A 27181-nucleotide genomic window follows, 5' to 3' on the forward strand; every position below is an offset into this window, starting at 1 on the left:
TTATCACAGCTGATTAAAAACAACAACGTGCGTATGCAAATGGCGGCGCCCATGGGCGCCGCCATTTGCGTTCCTTATTTTGGCATGTCTTAGTCTACGTAAACATTTATGTAGACTAAGACGGCGAAAATAAGGGAAACGCAAATAGCGTAGACGCTATGCTATTTGCGTTCCCCTTATTTTCGCCGTCTTAGTCTACGTAAATGTTTACGTAGACTAAGACATGCCAAAATAAGGAACGTAAATGGCGGCGCCCATGGGCGCCATTTGCGTACGCGCGTTTTTTGTTTTTTTTTAATTCAGCCGTGATAGGCTACGTAAATCTTTACGTAGCCTATCACTTTTTTTGTTTTTTGTTTTTTTTTAACTGGAAATGGCGGCCGCAGCAGCTGGTCAGAAGACCGGCCGCCGCCGCCGCACCGCCACTGGAGTAGCTGCTGGAGCCGCCGCCACCAGGAAGATCCACCCCAGGTAAGTCTCGTCCTGGGGGTGGGCAAGGGGGGCAGACCGTTCCACCACCAATTTGGGGGGGGGGCGAATGCGCTGGCATTCAGCCTCCGCGAGATCCGTGGCGGAATTCTCTGCCATCCCTTCTCGTGAGTGTTCTCCAGGCTCCAGCACCACAGTTCGAAAGCATCAGTTCTTCGGCGCTCAACCTTCCGTATAGTCCAGGTCTCACAGCCATACGTTACTACTGGGAAAACGATAGCTTTGATTGTAGGACAAAACCAGCCCCTTGAATCTGGCTCCGAAACACAGGCAGCCAACGCAAGCGGTCATTAATGCTCCCTGCCCTAAAGAATGCTACCCGGCAGGGCGTGGGATGAACTAGCACCTTGAGGTGCTAGCTTTTTAATTGCGGGGCAGATTTCCAAGATTTATTTTTTACTGAAAGGGAGGCGCACTCAAAAGCAGCGCCCCGGCCGCATTCGAACCCGCACAGCCCCGAATTCTCGCCCCGCGTTCTCCGGCGCCGCCGCTCCCAGCGCCTCGCCTCGGCAGGAGGGGCTGCATTTCTGTGCTTTTTCTTAACCGGGCGTGCTCGGCTCAGCCGCTTCCGCTCCGGAGCGCCGGCCCAGCGGCCTGCGGAAGGCGCCATGCCTTTGCTCCGGCACTGGGAGCGGCTCCCCGGGCTCAAGCACTGGGCGGAGGCGGCGACTGCCTGCCGGCTCAGGAAGACGCACTCCTCGGCCAAGGAGCAGGTGAGCGCGACCCGCAGGCAGCGTTTGCTCGGGCTTTTCCGGGCAGCGGCAGGAAGAACCCGCAGGCCGCGCCTTCCTGACGAGCTTAGCGGGGGATCGGCTGCCGCAGCCGGGCCCTGACCCTTCGAAAGCAGCTGCGCCGTGGCCTCTCCCCGGAGTTCTCCTCCGAGCCCCGCGTCGCCGCAGCCGTGGGCTGGTGATTATCTGGATTCCAGACTCGGTTCCGATTTCAATCGCCCCCGCCCCCCCCGGGGGCGGAAGCGAAGGCTGCCCATAGGAATGAATGGAGAGTTTTCAGCATTTTTGCTTAATGGTGATGGGATACCGGCTTGCCCCGCCTCGGCCTCTTCGCAGCTGCTTTGTTGTGCCTCTAGCTGAGATGTTGTACAAAAAAACACGCCTTCTGTGGCCACTTTTTGTTCCTGCTGCTGGACGCTGGGCTACAAATAGGTTCCTAAAAGTGGGAAATCACACTGGGATAAAACAGTGGGGAAGAGGGAGAAAAGTCTCCTTTTAAACTATAATCAGGACGTTGTGTTGCTCCATTAGAACAAATTTCAACACGGTCAGTGAACTTTTATCATGAACAACACAGAACTCTTTCCCATTTAATGTAAACAGATTTTTATTAATAATAATAATAATGACGATAATCCCAAAGGGGTAACCGAAACAAATGCAAAAGCAACAATAAAACCCAGCTTGATATATACATTCTTAGAATACCAGTACAAAAGTTATGGGTGTGTGAGTAATGGTGTAAAGTCTCTCCTTATCCTATATAGAGATGGTAATAACCTTTCAGATAAATAAAATATATTTTTTGTTTTTATAGGCCATCAAGCAGAATGCATCCTTTGTAGGTCACAGGCCATCTGTGTAATCAGAAAGTTCGCATACAATGTTGTAAACAATGGGTGGTCATAAAGACATCTTTTCATTGACCCCGTGAATTCATCCCTGCCTTCTACACCTCCATCCCCTTGGGAAATCGTACTCTGTGTGCCGTGTAAACGCAGCATCTGTGGTACAGAGTCCACACCCCAAATAGACTGTGGAGCCTTCTGTTAAGCACATCTATAAACATACATTCCCATGAACTGGAAGAGTTGAGGTAGAGCAGTCTTCCCCAACCTGGTGCTCTCCAGATATGTTGGACTACAATTCCTAGCATCCCTCAACCAGCCATGCTGGCTGGAGAATGCTGGGAGGTGAAGTCCAACAGATATGGAGGACACCAGGTTGGACAAGGCTGGGGTACAGTTTCCTTCAATCTTTCTGGAGATCTTTCCCATAACAAGAGCCAGAGACTTTAAATAAAGAGCAGCCTAAAAACAATTTGATTTTAATGGGTTTTAAATTACCATTTTTAATCCTGGGCAAGAAGCCCAAGCTACCTTTCTTGGTTCCCACCCACCCTATCTGTTTTTATCCTTCCCATGTGAGGTAAGTTAAGTTGAGAGAGAGTAAGTAGCCCGAAATCACCCACTGAGCTGAGTGCGAATTTTATAGAATCACAGAGTTGGAAGGGACCTTGGAGATCATTTAGTCCAATATCCTGTTCAGTGTAGGATCTGCAATGCAGGATGCCGCAGCTACAGCGTTCCTGTCCTGGCAGCCATCCATCCTTGGCTGAACTGCCCAGAGAGCTCGACTGTTCGGCGGTCTAGAAATGTAATAAATAAAATACCTCCAGTGAAGGAGAGCCACTACCTCCTTAGGAATCTGTCCCTTTGTCGAACTGCTGTTACCTTTTAGAAGTTTCTCCTAATGTTTATCCAAAATCTGCAAGATTTCTCCCATGGGTTCTACTCCTGCCCTCTCAAGCAACAGAGAAGAATTCTCCTGTGTCTTCTACATGGCAGCCCCTCAGAGACTTGAATATAGCTGTCATATCTCCCCTTAACCTTCTCTCCAGGATAAACATCGGATTGAATCCAGACTTAGTCATGTGTACAGTAGACTTGTTAGTATCAGTGAGAATTTAGTCATGACTAACTAGACACCTCACTGTTCTGGTTCTCCTCCTCTGGATATGGTCCAGTTTGTCAGTGTCCTTAAAATGTGGTGCCCAAATGTGGTAACCACCTTCTTAAAACATGGAGATGCATCCTGACCAGTACAGAATAGAGTGGCACTATATACCCCCCACACACACACACATACCCCTTCCTTCATGTGGGTGAAGGGGCGAAGTGTGCAGAAAGGGGCTGCAGAGCCATACATCAGCCCCACCCCTGATAATGCATGGTTCCTGTGTATACATTAGCATGGATGTTTGAGTTGGGGAAGCCTTTGAGTATAGACATCTGTGTGGAGGCCTGCCTGAGTCCAGGTCCCAAGAAAGCCTCCATACATAGAGGCCTAAACCCAAAGGCTTACGCACCTCAAATGCCTGTGCTAATGCAAGGACAGTGGAAGCGGGGCTGGGGGGAGTGGCATGTTGTCGGGTGGGGCTAGAGGCATGGCCCCACAGGCCCTTACCACACACTTTGGCCCTTCATGTGAAGGGGACCTTTTACTTCTCATGATCTGAACTCTGATTGTGATCTGGACGCTTTGAATCTGGGCCTTCCAGAAACCAATACCTAAAGTGCTGTACCACACTGGATTAGGTCAAAATCAAGGATGTCACAGATAATCCAAGACACTTGAGATATATTTTTTTTATTTTGCAGTTCCAGGCAATATTGGGGGATTACTATAAGAAGCATAACATGACCAAGTTATTATTATTCTTAGGTGAGATGCAAGAGGACCGTCCTCACACACCCTTTTCACCAACCCTGTAAGAAGCCATGCAAGCTTAGAAACATCAGTCATTTGCTGAGATGAGAGCATTTTAACTGCACTGCATATGGTTAAAGTATAACTAAGTACAGTATTTGGCTAATTGGTATTCATGTATGCCTTTTTTGTCATCTTCTCTCCAAGTTGGAAACAGAATCAGAAGCAAAGCTTCAAAAGCAAATATGCCAAGTTGTTCTCGATCATTTTGAGAAACAGTACACGAAGGAGCTGGGAGAAGCATGGAACTCAGTCAGGTCTATTTTTGTTTCTTTCTCTTCTGTTCTCCCCTCGCTGCCCCCTCTGGTTCAATGCTTCATAAAATAATTACAGTAAAAACAGCTCCACAAAATGCAAACAAATGTAAAACTTTTAGGCAACAATCCTATGCATGTTGAGACAGACAAAAGTCCTATAACTCCCAGCATTCCTCCGCCAGCCAGGAGTTGAAGTACTTTTTTCTGTCTAAACATGCACAGGATTGCAGCCTAAATGTATTTTTTCTCTCCATATAAAAAAGGAAGACCAGATAAGAAAGAATCTGAGAACTATGTAAACTAGGGATGGCTAACTTCTGTATTCTTAGAGACCATACAGAAGTGAGCATCTTGCGGCCTTGGAGACACACGTAGCCCTCAGCCTAATTTCAAAAGCCCTCTGCATGCAATCAGTTCAGACCTCCGGCAAGAGTGATCTGTCCTCTCCTTGGCACACCGCTAGGCAGGAAGGAAGAGGGAAAGAGAGAGAGAAAGTGGCAGGAAGAGAAAGAGAAAAGGGGTGACCCACCCACTTTTGGCTCTGGCTCTGCTCAGTGCTGAGTTTAGCCCTGCCTAATACCAAAGTGTGGCCCCCGACAGATTGCCCATGAGGGAACGTGGCCCTGGACAGAAAAAAAGGGTTGCCCACTCGTGCTCTAATCTCTAGTCCGTGGCCCAAGGCTGGAAGTATATTTTGCCATGCACCTTGACCATGTTTCATCATAAGTAGCAAAATATCTCTGGAAATATGGTTATTCTTCCTATTCAATAATAGTGTACCCAAAACCATGAGGCCCTGGCCAAGGGGCCCATGGAGACAATCCTTTGTTGTGTTGTCCCAGCATTGTGTCCTGTATTCATTCATTCATTCATTCATTCATTCAATTTATACCCCGTCTTTCCAAGGTGATATATGTGGTGTCCTCCCTGCCCCCTTTTATCTTCGCAATAACCCTGAAATTGACTAGGCTGAGAGGTCGTGAGTGGCCCAAGGTCACCCAGTGAGCTTCCTGGCTGAGTGGGGACTGCAGCTTGGGTCTCCCCAGTCTTAGTCCAAAATCTCTTACCAGAGGTAGGCAACCTAGTGCCCTCCAGATGTTTTTGATGACCACTACCATAATCCATGACCATTGGTTATGCTGGCTGGGGCTTATGGGAGTTGAAGACCAAAACATCTGGAGGGGTGCCTATGCCTGCACTACTACACCACAAAGAATCTCTTGTAAAACCACAGCGAAAGGACAAGGAATCAGGTGGGAAGTAAATAAATAAGCCATAATTTCCCGTTATTGTGAAGCCAGTTTCCAGAATCCTAGTCAAGTTCCCCCCCTCCCTGCGCACGTGCGCGCACGCACACACACACACACTCTGACTCATTCCAGAATAAAAATTAGGTGCAGTATGTTGTTCTGCTGTATCCTCTGATTTGGTGTACTGATTGAAATGATGATAATGAAAACTGTATTTGCATGTAACTCAATTTGCAAATTAACTGTGGCTCACCAGTTTGGTATAAATCTTATCTGCAGCCCTTCAGGTGCCGAAATGTTTTCCTTCCATTTTTACAGATGCGATGGCACTTTTTGTTATATGTCAGTGCATGTCTATGTGTAAAATATGTACAATAATATGTATATTGCTTTTCTCATCTCCAGGGAAGTGCTTACGACGCCCCAGTGGTGGCAGTATGCTGTCCTCCTTAACAAATTCCATTTTTCCTCTGAAGTGGAGAATGATTTGCGTTTGAAGGGCTATCACCTCCTTTTCCCAAGAACCTCATCCTGTTTTCAGCAGTCATTGAAGTGCTATATCAGTCGTACTCCTGGTCGATTACCCGCTCAGAAACACAGAGCCAGTAAACTGAAGGAATATTACCTGCTGAATGCAGCATCAGTGCTGGCAGCGCTGGCCCTGGAAGTTGAGAATGGAGAGAAGGTTTTGGATATGTGTGCTGCTCCGGGGGGTAAATCAATAGCAACACTTCAGTATGCTTGGCCAGGTAAACCACTGCACTCTTAAACCAATTAGAACACACACAAATTGGCTGCTAGATTGCTCAAATAACCCATTAAATGGGTTATTCAGTGGCATTCATTAAGAAAACTCTTGTGGCATTTCTTTTCCCTATTGCATTCAAAAGCCAGCGCATCAGGAACTAATTTCTGTTTCGAACGCAAATCTGCTTATTATGCCCTTGCTGCCTGGCACCAATTTTCCTGTGCATTAGTAGAAGGCACATGAAAAGAAGCGTTCTGCAGTCCTCTGGTATTTTCATATCATTGCTGTGATACTCTAATTTTGCAAGGTCAGCTAGAGAGAAAAACAAAGCAATCTCGGCGTGCTCATGAGGTGCAGTGCAGATACATGAAAAGGAAAGACGCTAAGATTCTACGGAGATTAGATTATCAATCATGGGAATGAATACGTTTCAGTGAAGTTGGAGGAAATTCAGTGGGCATTTCATAAAAGCCACAGGTCATTGTGGAACTCATGAGAATCTAAGACAGGAGTGGGCAACCTGCAGTCCTCAGCCTCATCTCCAAAGCCCTCTGCATGCGATCAATCCAGACCCTGGCAAAGGCGATCTGTCCCTTCCCTGTCAACCTGCTGCATGGGAAGGAAGAAGAGGAGAGAGAAAAGTGGGTGGCTAGAAAGAGAAAGGGGCGACCCACCCATTTCTGGCTCTGGACCTGCCCACTGCTGGCTTCAGCCCCGCTCACCACTGACATGCGGTCCCCCGACAGATTACCCGTGAGGGACTACAGCCCTCGAGAGACAAAAAGGTGCCCACCCCTGATCCCGGAGGAAGGTTATGTCCCACCATATGATAGCCCCTGCTGGATTTACGCAGGGTCTAAAGAGCAAACTACACATTACACTGCAACCATGTATACTCAAGCCCCAATGGCCCCTTTTTTGTTTCAAAGCACTTATGAGAGGAGGTGTTTTGCAGCAGAGACTGGGTAGAAAGGTGTGATTAACGCTTCTCTGCTTTTCCCAGAAAATCTCCCCCTCCAGCTGCTGTTAACCCATAGTAGTATTCCAAACACACATTTACCTCAAAAACCAGTTTGGGGATCCGGTGGGGGTAAAAGCAGTGTGTGTGCTGGAGCTCCAAGGAGAAATGACTAGCAGGGTATGGGTTAACCATTCCTTTTCATCCCACACCTGTTCGAAACAAATCATCCCTTCTCGGGGGCGCTTTGCTTCATTACATGTGACTGTAATATAATATGTAGTTTGCCCCCGAGAGGCCATTCTTACGTTACTTTTTTCTACCTTGGAATATATGTGTTCAAAACAAACTTGCTTTAGCATCTCGCCAGATCACTCGCCAGCAAATTGTTTTCACTCAGCTCATTGCAGACTGACAGACTATCCGACTATCAAACCATAGCATGAAGTTGATGGCTTTGCCGTGGCGTGCTCTGTATCACATCTGCTCATGTGGACTGGCCCCAATTCTTGCCATAATGTTGTTGCCTCTCGCTGTTTCTCTCACTCATTTCAGGGGCATTGTTCTGATTTTATATATTAAGGTTTTATTTTATTTATTATTTACTACATTTCTATACTGCCCAATAGAAAACGCTCTCTGGGTGGCTGAAAAAAATTCAAACACAAAAAATATAACTTGATAAAATATAAAACCTTTAACAGTTTAAAACAGCATAAAACCAAAATAAAAACCACAGTAAAAGCCAGCAGCAGTGTAAGGTTGTAAAAAACGTAACAGCACATTTAACAGCAAAACTGAAGGACTAAGCAATCCTATGGCCTCTAGACATAGTCAGTGGGAGGGGGCATAGGATACCTCAGACCCAGGAGTCTGAGCTCCCTGACCTTCCCCCTTGCGGCCGGCACGGAGCAAACCACACCGGCTTCCTCTCTGAGGTTGCAAAGGCTACCTCGGAGAGGACAGAAAGGGAGCGTTTCCATGGACAGGGAGGCGAGGGGAAGTGGGGATATGAGCTATCCCCAGCCGCCTTCCCTCCCTGATGCCTCAGCTAGATGGGTGAAAATGCCTGTCTAGCTAAAATGTAGAGCAGGGGGAGCGCAGAGCTGAAGATCACCGCCACTGCTCCTCCCACTCTGCATTGGATGGCTGTAAGCTCCAAATTCGGAGGCTTACGGACATCCCCATAAGATTGCGCACTTAAAAGCCAGGGAAAATAAAAAGGTCTTCACTTGTTGCTAAAATGACCACAACGTAGGCGCTTCTCTGAGGAGGGCATTCTACAATTGGGGTGCCACCACTGAAAAGGCTCCTTATTGGTTTGCATAATAGTTTGGAAAATGTGTTGGACACATGGCATTAATGTTATGCATTTATTTATCTAAGATCATTTTTGTTTAGGGCTTCTACATTGCAATGAATATGATCATTTGAGATCATGTTGGCTGAAGCAGACCCTAGAATCCTTCATCCCAGAATCATCAATGAACCTAGTTACTGTTTCTCAGTTGGACGGAAGACAAATTGGAAACCTCCAGCCTGGAGGATTTGACAAGGTACCTTTATAATGGCTGATAACTTCATGAGGCTCTAACATACTCTTCTCTCCCCACCCCATGCTCACTCCAGCCTTTTAACTCAAGCTCATCAGAATTCTCAGTGATGGTTCTTACTTTCCCCTGTGAAAACAAGTAAATAAGAGTATACAAACTATGTTATTTATTAGTTATACTTTTATCCTTCGTTTCAATAGGCCACAGTGCATTCCATTAGGGCTCCCATCCAGGGAAAGATAAGGTACCTTGAATGTCATCTGGACGAATCCCTTTCCCACTGCAGGATCTCTGGCAGATGGTTATCCAGCCTCTGCTTAAATACTTCCAGTGAAGGAGAATCCACCACTTCCCATACCAATCTGTTCCACTATTGAACAGCTCTTGCCAAGAGACATTTCTCCTATAAGTTTAGCCAAAATCTGCTTCCTGGCAATTTCCACCTGTTAGTTCTAGTCCTGCCCTCAGGAGCAACGGAGAACACGTCTGCTCCATCTTCTGCATGACAGCCCCGCAGAGATTTGAAAGCCGCTATCATGTCTCTCCTTAATCTTCTCTCCTCCATGCTAAACACACCCAGCTCTTCTAACCATTTCTCATAGGACTTGGGGCAGTATCCAGCTGTGTCATTCCACTAGCGCAAATGACGTTGTGCTAACAGAAACTAGGCTCTGAACTATGCACAAGAGGAGAATTCAACTAAAGTTGCGGTTGCACTAGCATGGTTGTGCACACGCAACAGCCAGTTCTGTAAGCGTAGTGCACAATTGCTTGCACGTCGGAAAGATTTGGTGGAGCTCTACTAGCGCTATTTGCGTTTGCAGACACTGTTGGATACTGTCCAAATCCTTCACCATCTGAGTCGCCCTACTCTGGACACAGTCCACTTTGTAAATGTCCTCCTTAAAAGGTGGCATCCAGAATTGGACGCAGTACTCCAGAAGGGGCCTTACCAGTGTAGCTTGGGGTGTGGAAGAGCTATTACTTCTCATGATCTGGGCACTGTGCTTCTGACAATGCAGCCTAAGATTGCATTAGGTTTTTCACTTCTATCCCTGTGTGCTCTGGACCCACAAAATGATTTCATTTTAATGTTACCAATAAACTTTTATTTTAATATTGACACCTCTTTTCACTGGGAAAAATGGCTGGTGCTTTTTATGGGGGATTGCTTTCAGACAAGCACCCAGATACAACTCCCCAGATACAACCCAAAGTGTGGCAGTTCTGTAGAAGGACTGTCCTTCTAGACTGACACCTTGGCATCAGCTCTTCATGCTGAACTGCGAAAAACACAACTGAAATGCAAAATCTCATATGCAGAAAGTTTATTTAGGAAAAAATAACTAATAAATCAGGGTTAAAAACTAGGATACCTGGTACCCAACTTGACATATGAAATACTGTGGAAATTATGGAAATGTGGCATACATGGTTAAATTAACAAATTTGGTGACAACTAGAAATGATGGGATAAGTAACAACTTAATGGTCATTCCTGGAGGGTGGCCATGTTACTCTGTTCCAACAAAACCAACAAAGAGTCTTGTGGCACCTTAAAGTCAAAGAAATTTATTCCGGCATAAGCTTTCGTGGACTACAGCCCACTTCATCAGATGGAGATAAGTGGTCATTGTTTATTCATTTTTGTACGAGGATCATAGTAAGTTGCCTTTACAAAGTCAGACCATTGAACCATCCACCTTATTGTCTTTACTGACTGGCAGTGACTCCCCAGGGTTTCCTAGCCCTACGTGGAGATGCCAGGGATGGCACCTGGGACCTTCTGCATGCCAAGCACGTGTGCCGTACCACTGAGTTACGACCCAGTAATAGATTACAGTGTATCCAAAAACATTTCAAAACTATTTTGCACTTATATATTGCATAAATACTTGTTTAACAAGAGGTTAGTGAGTTTTGCATGTGTATAAATATACATAGAGCTTGAAATGAAGTAAGATGTCTTTCATTAGTAGGCAGATAGCATTGGTTTATACTGTTAATGGGTGTACTCTCATATAGATGTAACATTTTTCTGGCCATATGCTGGCAATGTCCACATTCATTTTATTTTTATTATTGGTCATTCAGGTACTAGTAGATGCTCCTTGCTCAAATGATAGAAGTTGGTTATTCTCTTCTGATACCCAGCAGGCTACCCTGCGATTAGCACAGAGGAAGGTATTATCTGCTGTACAGATACAGCTGCTAAGGTAAGAAGTACGAAGGGAAACTGACTGAAATTCAATAATGCTCAGCCCTGGATTGAAGGACATGCTAAATATTCTAAGGCTCTGCATCTATCTGATCCTTATACTCTCCTCTCCATATGCACTCACACTGAGCCAGTCATCATTTTAAAGGGCATAGAGCTATACTGCCTTCTCCTGATAACTGCCATAGTGTATAGAGAGGACTATTCTGCTTTTCATGCTGAGCAATAGGCTTGTAACTAGGACATTCGCAGGGGGTGAAGGAACAGAAAATCAGGGGAGTTTGCACTTGACTTTTAATGTAACAGTTTCTGAAACCTTTTAAAAACACTTCTCCTTAAATCCTTAAAATCCTGTGGCAAATAATTAACAGCTTGGCAAATGTGAAAGTTGGAAAATACCAAATGTCTGTTAATCTCAGAACAATTCAGAACAAGGAAACAAGCTGAAGGATCCAGAGCAAATTATGTTGCTCCAGGAGATGAAAGTAAATAGGGGTGGATGGTGCCCACTTTATTCAGGATTGCCACAGCCTCTTGGTCAGGCTACCACAATTTTACATTTCTCCACGGAATGATGTAATGGACAGAATTTCATACTTGGACCAAAGAGATTCATTTTCAAAACCCTTTTAGCTATAAATTAATATAGGAAGCTGGGCTATGACTATACTGAGTCAGACCATTGAGTCCAGTATTGTCAGCTCTGACTGGCAGTGGCTCTCCAGGGTTTAAGGTAGGAGGTTTCCCAGCTAGGGATGTTGGAGGAATCTGCTGCGGACTCAAATATGGCCTGATTCCCAAGAATCCAACCACAGAGTCCTCAGTGGACCAGCTCCCCTTACCTCTGTGCCTTCCAGCCTCCATGTGGAACAGCTTCCAGGTTTTAAAAAGACAAGGTCCATGAATGGCAGCTGCCATTTGTGGACCTTGGGAAAATCACAGCCCTAAATAGCGTATTTCATGCCATTTGCAGCTGTAAAATACTTACATCTACGTAAATTGCAGCTGTAAAAGCACTTTTACAGCCTCAATGTATGTGGATGTAAGTGGTTTATGGCCACAAATGACATAAAATATACAATTTATGGCTGCAATTTCCCCAAGGTCTGTTAATGGCAGCTCACCTTGCATTTTTAAAACCGGAAAGGCACCCTGTGAAATCTGGCGGGTGCATGCAGGGCTCTGGGGAAGTCCAGTGAGCCCAAGCAGCCCAGATTTCCCCATGGCAGATGCCATCTCCGAACCGGACTTCAGGGGGTTCGCCCATCCCTATTCCTAGCCGTACCTGGAGATGCCAGATTGAACCTGGGACCCTCTTCACACAAAGCATGTAATCTTGAGTCACTCAAGTCGCTGTGGTTGGATATCACAATAAACCAGGATAATGAGTTCAGCCTCCCCTTGGCCTCCATTCTCCCCTCTCCTTCTCCAGTACAGTCATGAGGAGAAGATCAGAAGCTTTTTGTTTCTGAGCTAATTCCATTTAAACACATTTTAGTGTTGCATCTGAACCCTAAACTGTGGTTAATCTGAACTGTCGTTTATTGACACAAACCAGCTTCATAAACCACAGTTTGAATTTGGCTTGTTTCAAACAAACTATAATAAACATTAACCAGTTTGTCAGATTCAGATGATATAACAAGCTCTGGTTAATTAAAAAAAACAGAAGCAAAAGCTTCCAGACTCCTCCTTACAGCTGCACAGAGGAAGGAAGGAGTTCAAGCATGGTGTGAAACTAGGTTTATTCCCATCATGATAAACCATGGTTTATCATGACATCCAAACACAGCCACTATCTCTCAGCCTAACCTATCTCAGAGTCATTGTGAAGATAAAAATCCTGAATTCCTTTGAGGAAGGGCAAGATACCAATGTAATCTATAAATAATTATAATAAGAAAATTCCAACTAATTTTTTACTTGTAGAAAAAGGTAAAGGAGTATAGCACTAGGATTAGAGCATACATCCTATTCACACCAGGTAATGTTAATCTTTCTGCTATGTGTTGTGTAGAGTGGGACCTGTGTTGTGTTATTTATCTGGAGTTTTTCCAATGTATAAAGTGTCTCCCTGCACAGGAGTTAAAAGATATCCTTGCAGTTTACAGCATGGAGGCTGTTCATCAGAAAAAGACAAGGGATCAATGTCCTTGTCTTCCACTGGAAGAACGTTTGTCAGCTTCACCATTAAGAAAACAGAAAACTCACGCTGCAGAAACCTTTCCGAACAAGCCTTCATGGTTTTAGGGAGACTGGTGTTTAATTCTCTCATTACATAGGAGTGTTGGTTGATTAGAAAGCTGCTCATAGATCTATAGTCAGAGGATCCAGGACATAGTTGAGCACAGGGCCCCTGTTCCCTTTGATTTAATAGTGTTCCACACAGAGAAGATGTTCTCTAATGGGATCCTATATGTAGAGCAGGGATGCACAACCCAAGGCCCCCGAAGCCATGTTGTGCACACACACACACACAAGAACCCCAGCTGCTGCCCAGAAAACCACCAGCGTAGATCACACTTAGCATAATAAGAGGTTACTCATAGTTATTTCTGGTGGGGATGTACACTATACTGTAGCTTACGTAGCATCATGGTTATGCCCACACTAATGGTGTGTTTTCTCAAAGTTCCTAGCCAGGTCATAAAGTCAGCAGCAGGTCAGTGGTTTTTACTTGGTCCCTTGCCAGCCATCACTAGGATTAGGTTGGGGTGACCTGCACTAAAACCAGGAAACAGTTCCAAACTGGTTTAATTGTCAAGACAATTATAAAGGTGATTGGAGAATTACAAGTTTGCCCACATTCTAAAAATCCTCTGGGAAAAATATTCTTGAGACAGCTCGCAAGAAGTAGAATACCCAGGGATCCTCAACGGAAGGATGAGGTTGCTATGACAGTTCAACCAATTTGTGGCATTAACAGGCATGTTTTCTTGCGCAAACCTAAACGAAATGAATGGGTTGGCTCGGAGGAACATAGTCCCAATTTAGTCTAATGTCCTCTGGATCCAGCGCAAGGGAAGCTGCACAAGAGCTCGGCTGTGTTTTGGTGCAGCTCATTTCAGTAGAGCAGCAGTGCAGAACTTCTGGCCTGTCTGGGGTCCCATTCTGGCCCTCTGGGATTCCCCTGAAGGCAACGCCCCATAGCCTTACCCCTTTGTCCCCAACTGCCAATCATTTGTTGCTTTCTCGGCTTTTATACGTCGTCCCTCCCATTCTAAAAGGTTGAAATGCCTCTCCTAAGGCTTCGTTATGGGCAGTAAGACCTTTAAGCTAAAAGATGCTGGTATATTTTGTATTTTGGCCCTGCCCTGTTTTGCCTTTGTCCATACCCACCACTGGAATGCATCCCCAAGAGCTTCTGCCTCATGTTTGCAATATAGGCATATCCTTATTTATTTCTTTGGGGATTGCAGCTGTGCAAAGCAAGTGGTCCCCATTGGCCAAATCTTTACACTTGAGAGTGTAAACCTATGCATATTTAGACAGAAAAAAGTCCTACACCGCCCAGCATGGCTGGCTGGGGAATGCTGGGAGTTATAGGACTTTTTTCTATCTAAATATGCCTAGGTTTGCACCCTAAACATACCGTCTAAATAACTCACCTCAGTTTTACTTCTCTCCTCAGGAAAACTCACAGCTTTGGTTTACTGTTGCTTAAGTTGCAGCCTTTGCATTATGTTTTATAGAGACAAGCAGAAATGATTAGAAAGTTTAAATGTAGAGCTGTATAATATAAAGATATTGGAGAAAGATGGGGGCAATGAGTTAAGCAAGGTTTTTTTATTTTTCTCTTCCTCAGTCATTTTCTCCTGCTATATATTATTTTATGGCTATTGATGAAATACTAAAGCGTTTTAACGCAGTGCTGTGTTTCACCTCAGAAGTATCCCAGCTGTCAGGATGAATTGAGAGAGAAATAAAATAGTTTGTTTTCCTAAAAGTAGTGTTCTTTATGGAAAGCTCTTATAATGGCAGTGCAAGAGAAGGTGTGTGTGTGTGTGTGTGTGTGTGCGCTTTGCATGACTTCCTCAGGAAAAGGTCTAAAGTGTGTGATTTATAACCGAAATATGAGTGTCTTATTGCAGTAATGCATCATGTCACCCGTTTCCTTTGGAGAAATCAATCACATTTAAAACACTGACCTCCCTCAGTGTTCTCTTTCCACTATTTGACTATGTGGAATCCAATTTGTGAACCTCTGGCTCAAGGAAGCATACATCATTCAGTGAATTTTTTTGCAAATTTGTATAAATCATTCTAGATTATAATCCTGGAATGGAACATTCTTGACAGAAAGAACCTTGTTGGTAGAGAAAAATCCAAACAAACCAGAATTGCCCATCTCCCAAAAGCACATTCAATCCAATTGGGCCTGTGATCTAGAAGAGAGAGAAACTGTGTGTTTGTTGAAAACATATCAAACTACGTGAATACAGTAATAGCAGCTGCAAAACAATAACTTTTCTACCATAGTTTTGAATATTAATTCTGTGCTCCACTGCTTATTATTCATAAATCAACAATAACAAAAATAAACAGATTTATTAATCCATTATTTATCCCTTTTTTGATGTGGCCCCTGGCTAAAACACATTAAAGTAGGTTATCAGTGCTGTAACACTTGCAGTAAAAACAACAACCCACAACTATAACATTTCACTTCTTTTTGCCATGGCCCTTAAACAAGCAAGACATGTAATGTGTAATTTTACTCTCAGGCTCACACTTTCTCTCCTCCCCTTGCACATTATAATTCTGTCCCATACTTCTTGGTTCATGATAACTATAGTTTTGCGTTACATCTGAATCCAGCAAAGTATGGTTGCCACAAACCATATCCTTCCTTCAAACCAGAATCGAACTATTTGAGCTGGGTTTCCAGTTCTGGTTTGGGGGCAAATTATGGTTTGTGGTAACCGTAGTTTGCCTAGTTCAGATGCCATACCAAACTATAGTTATGGCAAACCAAGAAGTGGGGAAGTGAATTGGAGCATGTGAGGGAAGAAGGCAGGGGGAGAGAGCACTCAAGTCTGAGGCATGGCTCCGACAGAACAAGGTTTCCCCATGACATAGGAACTGGGCCAAGCACACGTTCCTTTGTTGAAAGAATCACAGTGATTTAATGGTTTACTTTTCCCACGTTTTCTGAATTGTTTCAGGGATGGGATGTACAGTGGTGAACGTGAGCGATGCACATTCCAGTCAAAAGTACTCCTATAATCTTTCAAGTGTAAAGTTTGGCTTTGTTTGGGCACCATCTTATTTATAGTTTGGACAGAGCATTGCAGCATTTTCTGTCTGTTTGGATTACGAAAAGAATAGCTCTGTTCAGGCATTCAACCCTGCCCCCCCCCCCGCACACAATTCCAGTCCCAGGGGAGGGAGAGTGGGGCTATGTTCACTGGCCCTCCTCTCTCTGTTGCATCCCCAAGGGCCCAGCGTCACTGTCTTCCGGGTATTGGAGGGGGAAAGGTCTGAAATGGCGAGTCTGTCCTCCGTGTGTAGGATCCCCTGCACAACCAAGGTTCTAAATCTCATCATGCCTGCACAGGAGGCTCTCTGCTTCAGATATTGCCCCTCCAACACATGGAAGGCAGCATGGAAGGCCTTCGGGGTGCAGAGCATGGCTCTGCTCTCTTCCACACACCATTGGAATTGTGTGTGGGGTTGAACACCCGAACACGGCTAAAATGTTAATATATATCGCATGAGTTTAAGTAGTCTGTATCTAAATACAGGCACGGCAAAAGATGGGACGGATAGTATAAAATCGGCATGGGGCTACATGAACAGCTGCTGTGCCTTCAAGAGATATTTTTTATTTGCATGCACCACTGAATATGCTAAGGTTTAGTGCCCATTCAGACTAAAAATCTGACTATGTGGAGAAATTAAATAGGGTGAACTGGCCTTAAGGATGGATCCAGAATGGCTTTGGGGGGGGGGGGGGGCGGTGCAGTGTGATGTTTGTGATAGAAGGGTATACTTCATTCCACAGTATTGGTTTGTTGCTATAATCCATTTCCTGATTTTCTCATGCAAAATCTTCTAGCTCATTAAAGGAGGTGTAAACTTTAGTTCTGGGGAACCTGTAGCCCTCGGCCTAATTTCAGGCAGCCCTCAGCTCTCCAGATGCTGCAGGCCCCCTCTTGTTCTTTCACCCACCCTTCTGGGAATCACTTCCTCTTTTGCTGTGTATGTGTGTGTGAGAGAGAGGGAGGGAAGGAGGGAGGAGGAGATGCTGCTGCTACAGAGTGAATTTGGGGTGGGGGAATGGTAAGCTTTGCAGTGAGCCATAGAGTAGAGGTATCCCAGAGGGAGAGAAGGAGGACACCGAGAGAGAGAGGGGGGGGGAGAGGTGGCACAGAGAAAGAGGGATGGGGTGGGATAGCACAGAGAGATGTGAGAACTATGCAGTGCTGCAAACACCACCCAGCGGTGGCTTCACCTACCTCTGTATCTGACTCCAACCCACCATTGACTTTGGCACCCCATTGATGTTTCCCATGGGTCGAGATCCCTTCATAGGAAAATGATTCCTCACCCCTTCTCTAGTGCAATGGTTTTTGGACCAAAGTATTTCATTGTCCCTCTTCTTGGCCAGTGCTCCACTCCTCCGCCTTTCCTACTGGACAGCATCCAGAAGGCCACTTGCACAAGAAGAAGGCACTTCAACTCATATACAGGAAGGAACTCCAATTTCTGCTGATTTCCACCCCCACATCCAAACTGCAGTAGTCCCCCCGCCGCCGCTGCCCTCAATACCACATCCCATGCCGTTATGGAGGGTAGCTTTTCAGAGGGACACAAGGGTCTGCAGTGGAAAGGAAAATTAAGGAACGCTCTGCTGCACAAGGAGAAATTCACCTGTGGTTTACTGGATCCTGCCCATTTCATCCCCCCCCCCCCCGTTTTTCGTCACCCTTCCACCTACCACCATTGTATTTATCTACCATTTACCTTGGATGCTTTGCTATTTTTGTATGCAAGAAGAAATTAAAATTCATGATCCCAGGCCCTGCTATTTCACAATCTTATCTCAAGTCCTATCCTCCCATTTTTGCCATCTGTTATTAAATTCATTAGGACAGGAAGGCCTGGCGTGCTAAGGTCCATGGGGTCACGAAGAGTCGGACACGACTGAACGACTGAACAACAACAATTAAATTCATTGGGATTTTTATGAACACAACTGTTCAGATTTGGTGTTTATTAAGGGTGGGTGGAGGGAACCAAGCTAACAATCATAGGAGTGTAAGAAATACATGAGGCATAAAGGTAAAACGAAGTAAGCGTGCTGGTATAGAGAAATCAGCATCTGTGCCAGCAGTTCTGAGAGTATGCCACATTAATGCAGACTAAAGAGTACATTTTAAACATGGGATTGTGAAGGTGGCCCTCTGAACATATGTCAAAATAATGGGTGGGGGGAATATGCCTTTAACACATCGGGGCTGTTTGGACAATCAAACAGCCCACTGTGGCTTAAGCCACAACAAGCTGTGGTTGTGGCTTAAGTAATCAAAATGGCCCCTGGCACATGCATGTGCCAGTGGCCATTTTGATTATCCAAGCTACAACTGCAGCTTGTTGTGTTGTTTAAACCCAGCAAGGATGGGTTGTGTGAGGGTTAAACAACCCTCACATAACCTTAAAACAGACCATGGGTTCTCCGAGGGTAGTTTAACCCTCCCACAACCCCCTCCCTGCCTTTTGGATGACACGATAAGTTGCAGTCATAGCTTGGTCTCGGGTGCTGTGGCTCGTTGTGGTTTAAATAAGCCTCAATGAGACTCACCAATCGTGTGAACCTGGATGTTCTTGGTTACAGTCTGAAGACTGCAAATATATCTCATGTATACCCATTTGTGGCTACCATTTCCTGTCCCCCATCTCCACTACCCATGTATGGCTAGTATCTATTTACTTGCCTCATCCAAACTCATCCTCCAGTAAAACTTCAGCTTCTAGTTCAGGGGTGGACAACTTGTGCCCCCCACCCCAGATGTTGGACTGCAAGTCTCATCAGCCCTAGCTGAGTTGCAGTTCAGCTAGGGCTGATGGGAGTTGCAGTCCAACAGCACCTGGAAAGCCACAAGTTGCCCACCCCTGGTCTAGTAGTTTCCCAGTACACTGCCAGAAGAGGCTCCAGGAGATAAGAGAACTCAAATACTGTGCTCAACTTTAGGACTGGGACTGAACGTATGTCTGGAATTAAAGGTTACTGGAGTCATAATTAAGGCTGCAACATTTAATCGATTAATATTCTAGGTATTAGTCATCCAATAACACTCGTTCTCTGGATGATGTACACGATAGGTTAGACTGATCAATTTAAAAATGTTTAAGGGTGCAATCCTATGTATGTTTAGACAGAAAAAAAAGTCCTACAACTCCCAGAATGCTGGGAGTTGTAGGATTTTTTTCTGTCTAAACATGCATAGGATTGCGCCTTAAATGATTAAAATGGGAATTGGACTACATATTTTTAAAAGTTATTTTTAATAAAGTGCTTATCAGACTGCAGATGCTAGACACAGTCTAAGAAAAGGCATCCTCCCTTCTCACACATAGAGGAAGATGATGTCTCTTATGACACATGCATGCGTCCTCTAAAAACGAAATACATTCCTTGCTTCAGAAATATTTGGGGTTTGATCCTGAGTCTTCTTCCGCAAGCGGAAGAGTGCCTTCCATCCACGCTAGTTACTTCAACCCAGCAAATGTTCTGCTGGAGGAAGAGACAGGGCAGGCCATTTTCACTGATTTTTCCTCCCCTCTGCAGGCTCCTGCACTCCCTCACCGTGTCCCAGAGGGTCCTCCTAGCCTATGGAGCAGATTTTGGGGGATGGAAGGGGAAGTGCCAGGGGAGGGAGGAATCTTCCACTGGTGAGAATCCCACAAGCAGAACTCCATTGAGGGGACATTTCTGCTGACAAAGCATTAGGATCCAAGCCTGGGTGCTTTACCAATATGCAAATGTAATCAATTAACCAACTAAAATTCATACTATTAATTAAAATGTCTTAAACGAGTATCATTTCTAGTTGTTATACATATCAGTGTCCCCCAAAGTATTTCTCCTCCTAGGCTTGTATGTGCTCATGTATATGCACATATCCACTTGTCACGCACGCTCCCACCTCTGCTACTGGTTATAGGAAAGGACATTGTCCCCATAAATCCTTCCCCCCCTTTTTTTTTTTTTTTGCCAAGGCTCCAGCTGCCAGGAAAGCTTTTGTTTTCATTGCAGCTTGACAACTGCTCTATGGACAGAGGGTCTTACCTAATTTTGTTGGAATAAAAGGCAGCAAGGTTACTGCAATATTGTGGTTATGAGGGCAATAACTGGATAGCTAAAATGTGAAATTAATGAAGATTAAAATATCCCACCAAAAGAAGTGTTTCGGATAACAACAAGAGAGAGAGGACAGATTGCTGTGCAGGGGGAAACAGCCCAGTTACGTGATGTACATCAAGGAGCTTAATGTAATTCCTCTTCAAACCTGAAATGCTGCTCAACAGGAAGGCCCCCACTATAATGAGAGGGGAAACACGTACAAAGCTTTTTGGTGCTGCTGTTGAGTATCCCCAGTGCCAGCAAGTTGCCTCACTTTGCAGGCATATGATAAATTTTGTATTGTTAATACAGAAGGGATTTTCTGGCCTTTTCAGATTGATTTTGTACGAAACAATTGAAGAATGTAAGTGGAGTGACTATGATGTGGCTAGGCCAGGTTGATTTTTAAAAGGAAAACAAAATCTATGATCACTTTCATAAGAAGAAATGCGGGGATGAAAGTAAATGTGATTTCAGCTGCTTGAGTGGCTTAGAGAGGATTGCTTTCCTGCTGCTCAGAACTGGCTCAGCATGCTCAGAAAATGACTTCTAATCGTGAACACAAGATGGCAGTGTTGAAATGCAGCATGTTCTCATATTTTGTCCTGAAATTTTCCGTCTTCTTTCCCCCCCTTTTTTTAATGCAAAGAATGGATAAATTGGTGGCATAATTAATGCCGGCCCGTCTAACAGGATGAAGAACGTGTAATTAGTCTCCGAAGGAGTGGGCTGAGGAAGTGGAGTTTGTAACATGAATTATTGTATCACTATTATTTCCTTATCTCTATGTATTCCTACAGCTATTTACACCTAAATCTCTATAGGGTGTGTGTGTGTGTGTATGTCTGAGTGACTGAGTGAGTGATTGAGTGAGTGAGACAGAGAGAACAGGGCCTGAAAGAGCAAGATGTTACAACAGACAAAAATGGCAACCTATCACGAAGTTTAATTTATCGCAACGTAAAGTAGTTGCTTTTTGGCATTTTGTAGCAGTGAGAGTTTGTTGGGCGGAGGGAGGTGACATTTAAAATATCTGAGTTTTTTCAAAGTTGTTGAGAACTTGAAGCAATACTTATTGCTCCCATATTCTGTATTCTTTGTTTTGTCCCATTTTTAAAGTTTCCTTTTAAGCCACTGCTAATGGAAGCTTTTAAAGGATATTCAGAATGTCTTAACAGCTCTGAGACACCAAGGCTTAGAATAAAATCTGTTTATTGCCCCACTGATAGCCCTGGTTTTAATCCACATTCTTCAACTTCCGTGGGGTGCAGATAGAGTTACTCAGCATCCTGTTCAACTGTTGTTCATTGAACATGTGCTACATTTGTAATTAATTGAGGCTAGAATGCATAAATTGATTCAGTACAGTTCTTGAACAGGATGGGATCTCTTTCAAATACATTATATCACCCTTTATTGATGATTTAACATTTTGGTTAAATTATTTTTTTAAAAGACAAAACAGTGGGCAATCTTAGCTTGTCCAGCTTATCCTAGAGCAGAATTTAAATAGTAGTTGATTATGTAATATTATTCCTACAAAAGCAGTGTATGCAGGCAGCCTGCCAACTGAGCCCCCAAATGCTATATCTCTGATCACGTTGGTGACCTCATAATAGGCAGATTATAAAATGGCAAAACAGAAAGGCAACTTTCCAGTAAAAAGTGACAATGAGTGTAAGTTTTGGAAAGGTATCTGCCATTACTTCTGCTTTACTGCAGCTATTGCACACAAAACTGGGAAATCTCTTTTTTTCCTGAACATGTGGTCATAATGCATACACTACAAATTTTGGTCTTCAAGAGTCCCATGGACAAAACCAGCATTGCAACCATAGCAGAATACTATTAATAAATAAAGATCCCAAAGTTCTGTTCAAATAGAGGCCTTAATCATACTAAAACAATTAAGACTTGGAGGGAGCAATCTTGACAGCCTCTGGGGTGACTTAGGATTTTTCCGTTTCTGGGCTCCAAGATTGAAACCAGGGCTCTGACCTTGGAGTCCAGAAACTGCGCTCCCCTCCCCCTCCCTCTTGTAGCCAGTGCAGTTCTCTTCACGCCGGCTATGCATATGCGCTCGGAAACAGAGTGTGGAGACGGGGGAAAGGGGGCAGTCCCAGGGAGGGGAGCAGACCACGGAAGCTGCGCTACACAGCTTTCTATGTGCCATGTGGCCTCCCCCCTGCCCACTTCAAAGCTCCCCAGCTAGACAGGTGAAATCGCCTGTCTAGCCAAAAATACAGGGAGCATTAGGTAGTCATCAGTCTCCAAGTTCAGAGGCTGACAGCTGTCTCCATAGGATTGTGCCCTAAATATTTGTTTGCAAATAATACACTAAGAGATTCTGTAATGTAATTTAAAGCAACATTCACTGTCATTGGTTGAACATTAATAAGTGTATGACCTGTTGCTGACATGTTGGGCAATGCCTAAGTTACAAAAATCTGCATTTTGCTTCAAGGCTCTCTGCTAGTGTGAAATATGTATGTTGAGGAAATCCAAATCAACTTATTTGGATCCTGTTGCTTACAGGTCTGCGATTAAAGCCTTGCGTCCTGGAGGATCCCTGGTTTATTCCACATGTACTCTTTCCAAGGCAGAGAACAGCGACGTCATAACTCACATCCTTGACTCCTGCAGCAATGTTCTGCCCATGGACATGCACACCCTGGCCAGTTCTGCATCCCAGGAGTTCACTTTTGCTTTAGGTGTCCAGCAGCATGAACTTCTAGTACTTCCAGAAAGGGGGAAAGCCTGGGGACCAATGTATATATCCAAATTAAAGAAAATATGATCGACATGACTCTTGTCTAGTTATTGTAAGTCAGGGTGGACAACTGTGGGAGATCCAAGGGCCATTTTCACCCCTTGGATCTTCCCCACTGTGAGCTTCACTGCAATGGGGGGGGGGGGATAGCTGATTTACTGCCGAAATTCAGCAGCAAACTGCTGAGTTGCGCTTAAAGGGATACATTTAGCTTGTCTGCTAGCTAAATTGGACCCTTTTAGCACTCTGTAGTGGCTACACAGTGCTAAAATGGACAAACTCAGCCTGTAAACAAGCTAAATTAAAGTCCAAGAACATCTGGAGTGCCCAATGCTCCCCACCCTTGCTTTAGAAACATCAGCTTAAACACTGCTTTTTAGCAAGCGTTTAAACAGAACAAGTTTTAACCACTCAGCACCACTTGATAGTATTTCTGTTATACACAAAAAAGTGACCTAGTTTTCCAAATCCCATGTTTCTAGGCTAATATTATTAAAACTTGGGGCTAATAATTGCAGAATGATTAGTTCGTTTTAATGACAACTGCAGGTCATGCATAGCATCAGGCACATTTTAAAAGTCGGGAGCAGATTTATATGCAGAATCTATCATTTTATGGTGAAGCTACCCTATGCTCCCAAAAAATAAGTTTCATATGTACAAGTTGTTCCTACAAAGGATTGCCTTCTGGCACTCTTGGAGGTCACAGATTAGATTGAAACCAGCTTACTGTTACTCTGTCAGATATATACAATAAAAGAGTTGATTGTGTTGAAAGGCCCTTATTAACAGCTGATTGCCAAATATATGGGGGCACTTTGGCGTGCAGTTTTGGGACAAATGCATTATATCTGGCAGCTGCAAAACAAATACTTGAAATGAACCTAGGATGACAAACAGCTGTAGTGTAGTATGCTTCCAGAAAAGGCTTTTGTTCTGCAACCGCCCTGCTTCAGACACACGTTTACAGGAGGTACAGAAGACAGCTTCTTCCATTTGTAACCCTCTTGCATTTTGCCACCGCTTCTGTCTTTTTTTTTCTTAACAGAAAAAGATCCACTAAGAAGGGAAAGACAGAATAGATGCATAGTGTCCTTTGATTTATAGTGCTAGGAGCCCTCTATTTGGAATTATCTGTTGTCCTATTCCTGTGTTACAAGAATATTTCTACATAAATACAGCCATAATTACTGGTATAAACAATCAGAACAAATGATTTGAGCAAAATGATGTCAATTCTATGCTGAATATGATGCTCTCAAGCAAAGAAATTATGCTCTCAAGCAAATGTCAATTCAGTCACTCTTCTGTACTAAACTATATGAATTGTTATGAATTATTGCAAGACAATACAAACATACTGAAAAAAAGTATATCCTACTTCTTAATAAATCATGATACAGAAAACTTTCAATGATTTTCTTCAGAATGTATCCTAAAAGTATTGACATAATTGGGGAACATATCTGTAGAATTGTATTGGTTCATTCCAGTATCAAATAGCTGCCAACGTCCTTTAAATACAATAATGGAATTTACTCTTCCAGTACACATATATACAATAGCAGTCAGTTTTTTAATTAGCATAATATAGTGAAATTGCTTGTAACTTTGTTGCACAGAGTAGCTTATCATTTTTGGAGCACTTCCCAATCCAAAGTCCAGCTTTGAAAAGCTCCTTTTGCTCAACTGAAGAAATGGTACAAAGACTTCATTTTATGTACATTTGCTATAGTATAACTCAACATATGAAACAAACCCATTGTTTCATTTATTTCTATACTGCCCCATAGCCGAAGCTCTCTGAGCAGTTCACAAAAATTAAAAAACCCATTAAAATACATTGTATAAAGTATAAAACCATTCATGCAGTTACATAGAACAAATTGCACACACAACAACAACATATATCTAAAACAATTTAAAACCCTTTCTAGACTGACGAGGAGCAGTCTGTGCTGGCGTTTAGCAATAACTGCTTTTCTGAGGTCCTCAGAGATGTCTTTTCATAGCATCATAGAATAGTAGGGTTGGAAGGGGCCTACAAGGTCATCAAGTCCAACCCCCTGTTCAATGCAGGAATCAATGCTAATTGAGCAGGGCATTTTTGTTTATGGCATGATGTGTTTCCACACAACCGTATAATGAAGATCAAACTCACGAACTTTCTGATCCCTTTATAGGGTGGGGCCTCCGAAACTCACCGCTGAAGATGTACCAAATTACTTAGACACCTGATTCTAATTATTCCCTTTAATTGAGCTGATGCAACCAGGGGTACACTTACTTTTTCATACACCCTGATTCTTAAGTACTCATTGTTTGCCTAATTTATACATCATTTTCTTTCACAAGACACAGAACTGGTTAATATAAACCCTATCGGATATTTAGAAAAGGACCAGTTTTGATTCACGAAGGCTATCATGGTAAAACTATAGAATTTCTGTAATTATCATTAGGGTTCACAAACTTTTTCTCGCCACTGGATGTAGTAAACAATAAAGCTAAAAACAAGTGCCCCATGTTAATTGTCTTAATACACTACAAGTATTTGACCTGAAAATTAAAGCACACTTAGGGCACAATCCTATCCAGATGCCCGTCAGCCTCCAAACTCAGAAAGCCTCTGCACTTTCCCTGGTCTGCATTTTTGCTAGATGGGCATTTTTGCCTATCTAGATTGGGCTCTGGGGAGGGAGAGGAAAGGAGGCTGGGGATGGCTTGTACCCCTTCCCCAGTCTCCTCCCCGCCCCCTTTCCCTTCCCTCCAAGGTTGCCTTTGTGACCTCGGAGAAGGAACTGGTCTGGTTCTCTCTGTGCCATCTGCGAGTGGGAGTGGGTGGGGAGCTTGGGCTCCTGGGTCTGAATTCAGAGCAATGTCTGTGGCCGTGGCTCCAGGAATCCAAAAAATCCTATGTCCCCCCCGACACTGTCAAAGGGCCATAACAGTGCTCTCTTAATGTGATTTAAGTGTTATGTAGATTTTTATGGGAATACTTATAACACTTAAAAGTCATTAGCATGTGCTTCCTTTACATTGCTTAAATTTTAGGAAAAACCCCAAAGGTACTGACAACTGTTGACACACTAATTAATTTTAGCAACCCCCCAAAATGTACATAACATACTGACAACCACTCATCCATTTCAACAGAGTTCAACTCTCTTCCACTGAGGTTGTTGGGGCACCTTCAGGTTCGCTGTCACTGTTTATTAGTTCCATTTCACTCTGACACATATAAGTATTTCAATGACATATATGTATGCTAGGGATAATTGCCTGAAAAACCACTAATTACAACTCTGAAACTGCCAAGCTTGCCTAATATTGTATTTGCAGTTGGCATATGTTCATTTTTACTGACCTTATGAAACAGAAAATTTTCTGCAGAAAAAGCACTGGAAAATGTTCTGTTGTGGAAAATTTTCCACCCTGCATCACTGGCTGCAATGGATTTGTTCATACTTAAGGTGTTTCCTTTAGCATAATACTAACCATATTTACTTAAAAGCAAATCCCACTGAGTTCAATGGGACTTACGCTCAAGTAAGAGGGTGTGGTCAGTGAGCTAGAGCCAGACATCTTGAAGAGTGAGGTTGAATGGGCCTTAAGAAGCACTGCTAATAACAAGGCAGCAGGAGATGACAGTATCCCAGCTGAACTGTTTAAAACCTTGCAAGATGATGCTGTCAAGGTGATGCATGCCATATGCCAGCAAATTTGGAAAACACAAGAATGGCCAACAGATTGGAAAAAAATCAACTTATATCCCCATACCAAAAAAGGGAAGCACCAAAGAATGTTCAAACTATCGAACAGTGGCACTTATTACACATGCCAGTAAGGTAATGCTCAAGATCTTGCAAGGTAGACTCCAGCAATTCATGAAACGAGAATTGCCAGATGTACAAGCTGGGTTTAGAAAAGGCAGAGGAACTAGAGACCAAATTGCCAATATCCGCTGGATAATGGAGAAAGCCAGGGAGTTTCAGAAAAACATCTATTTCTGTTTTATTGACTATTCTAAAGCCTTTGACTGTGTGGATCATAACAAATTGTGGCAAGTTTTTGGTGGTATGGGGATACCAA

General features: G+C 43.7%; 1 protein-coding gene across 2 annotated transcripts; it reads left to right on the forward strand.

The window, feature by feature from the left end:
* The first annotated feature begins 1059 nt into the window (after nucleotides 1-1059).
* NSUN3 (NOP2/Sun RNA methyltransferase 3) lies at nucleotides 1060-24501 on the forward strand. Of its 2 annotated transcripts, none has more exons than XM_084843397.1 (6): nucleotides 1060-1202; nucleotides 4137-4246; nucleotides 5902-6245; nucleotides 8604-8758; nucleotides 10850-10971; nucleotides 22855-24501. In XM_084843397.1, exons 1-6 carry the CDS (start codon nucleotides 1098-1100, stop codon nucleotides 23114-23116), a joined length of 1098 nt encoding a protein of 365 aa, XP_084699523.1. In that variant the 5' UTR covers nucleotides 1060-1097; the 3' UTR covers nucleotides 23117-24501. The 2 variants fall into 2 exon arrangements, with proteins under 2 accessions (XP_084699523.1, XP_084699524.1); XM_084843398.1 differs by lacking the exon at nucleotides 22855-24501 and adding an exon at nucleotides 14779-14927.
* The last annotated feature ends 2680 nt before the right edge of the window (nucleotides 24502-27181 follow it).

Source organism: Heloderma suspectum, chromosome 3 (genome assembly GCF_057233095.1).
Source record: "Heloderma suspectum isolate Gila_16-S chromosome 3, 16-S_ref, whole genome shotgun sequence".
Lineage (NCBI taxonomy): Eukaryota > Metazoa > Chordata > Lepidosauria > Squamata > Helodermatidae > Heloderma > Heloderma suspectum.

Coding starts and splice junctions, on each gene's coding strand:
- NSUN3 (XM_084843397.1), top strand. CDS start 1,098: ATGCCTTTGCTCCGGCACTGGGAGCGGCTCCCCGGGCTCAAGCACTGG. Junction 1,203..4,136: donor ACTCCTCGGCCAAGGAGCAG/GTGAGCGCGACC, acceptor CTTCTCTCCAAG/TTGGAAACAGAATCAGAAGC. Junction 10,972..22,854: donor GTACAGATACAGCTGCTAAG/GTAAGAAGTACG, acceptor TGTTGCTTACAG/GTCTGCGATTAAAGCCTTGC.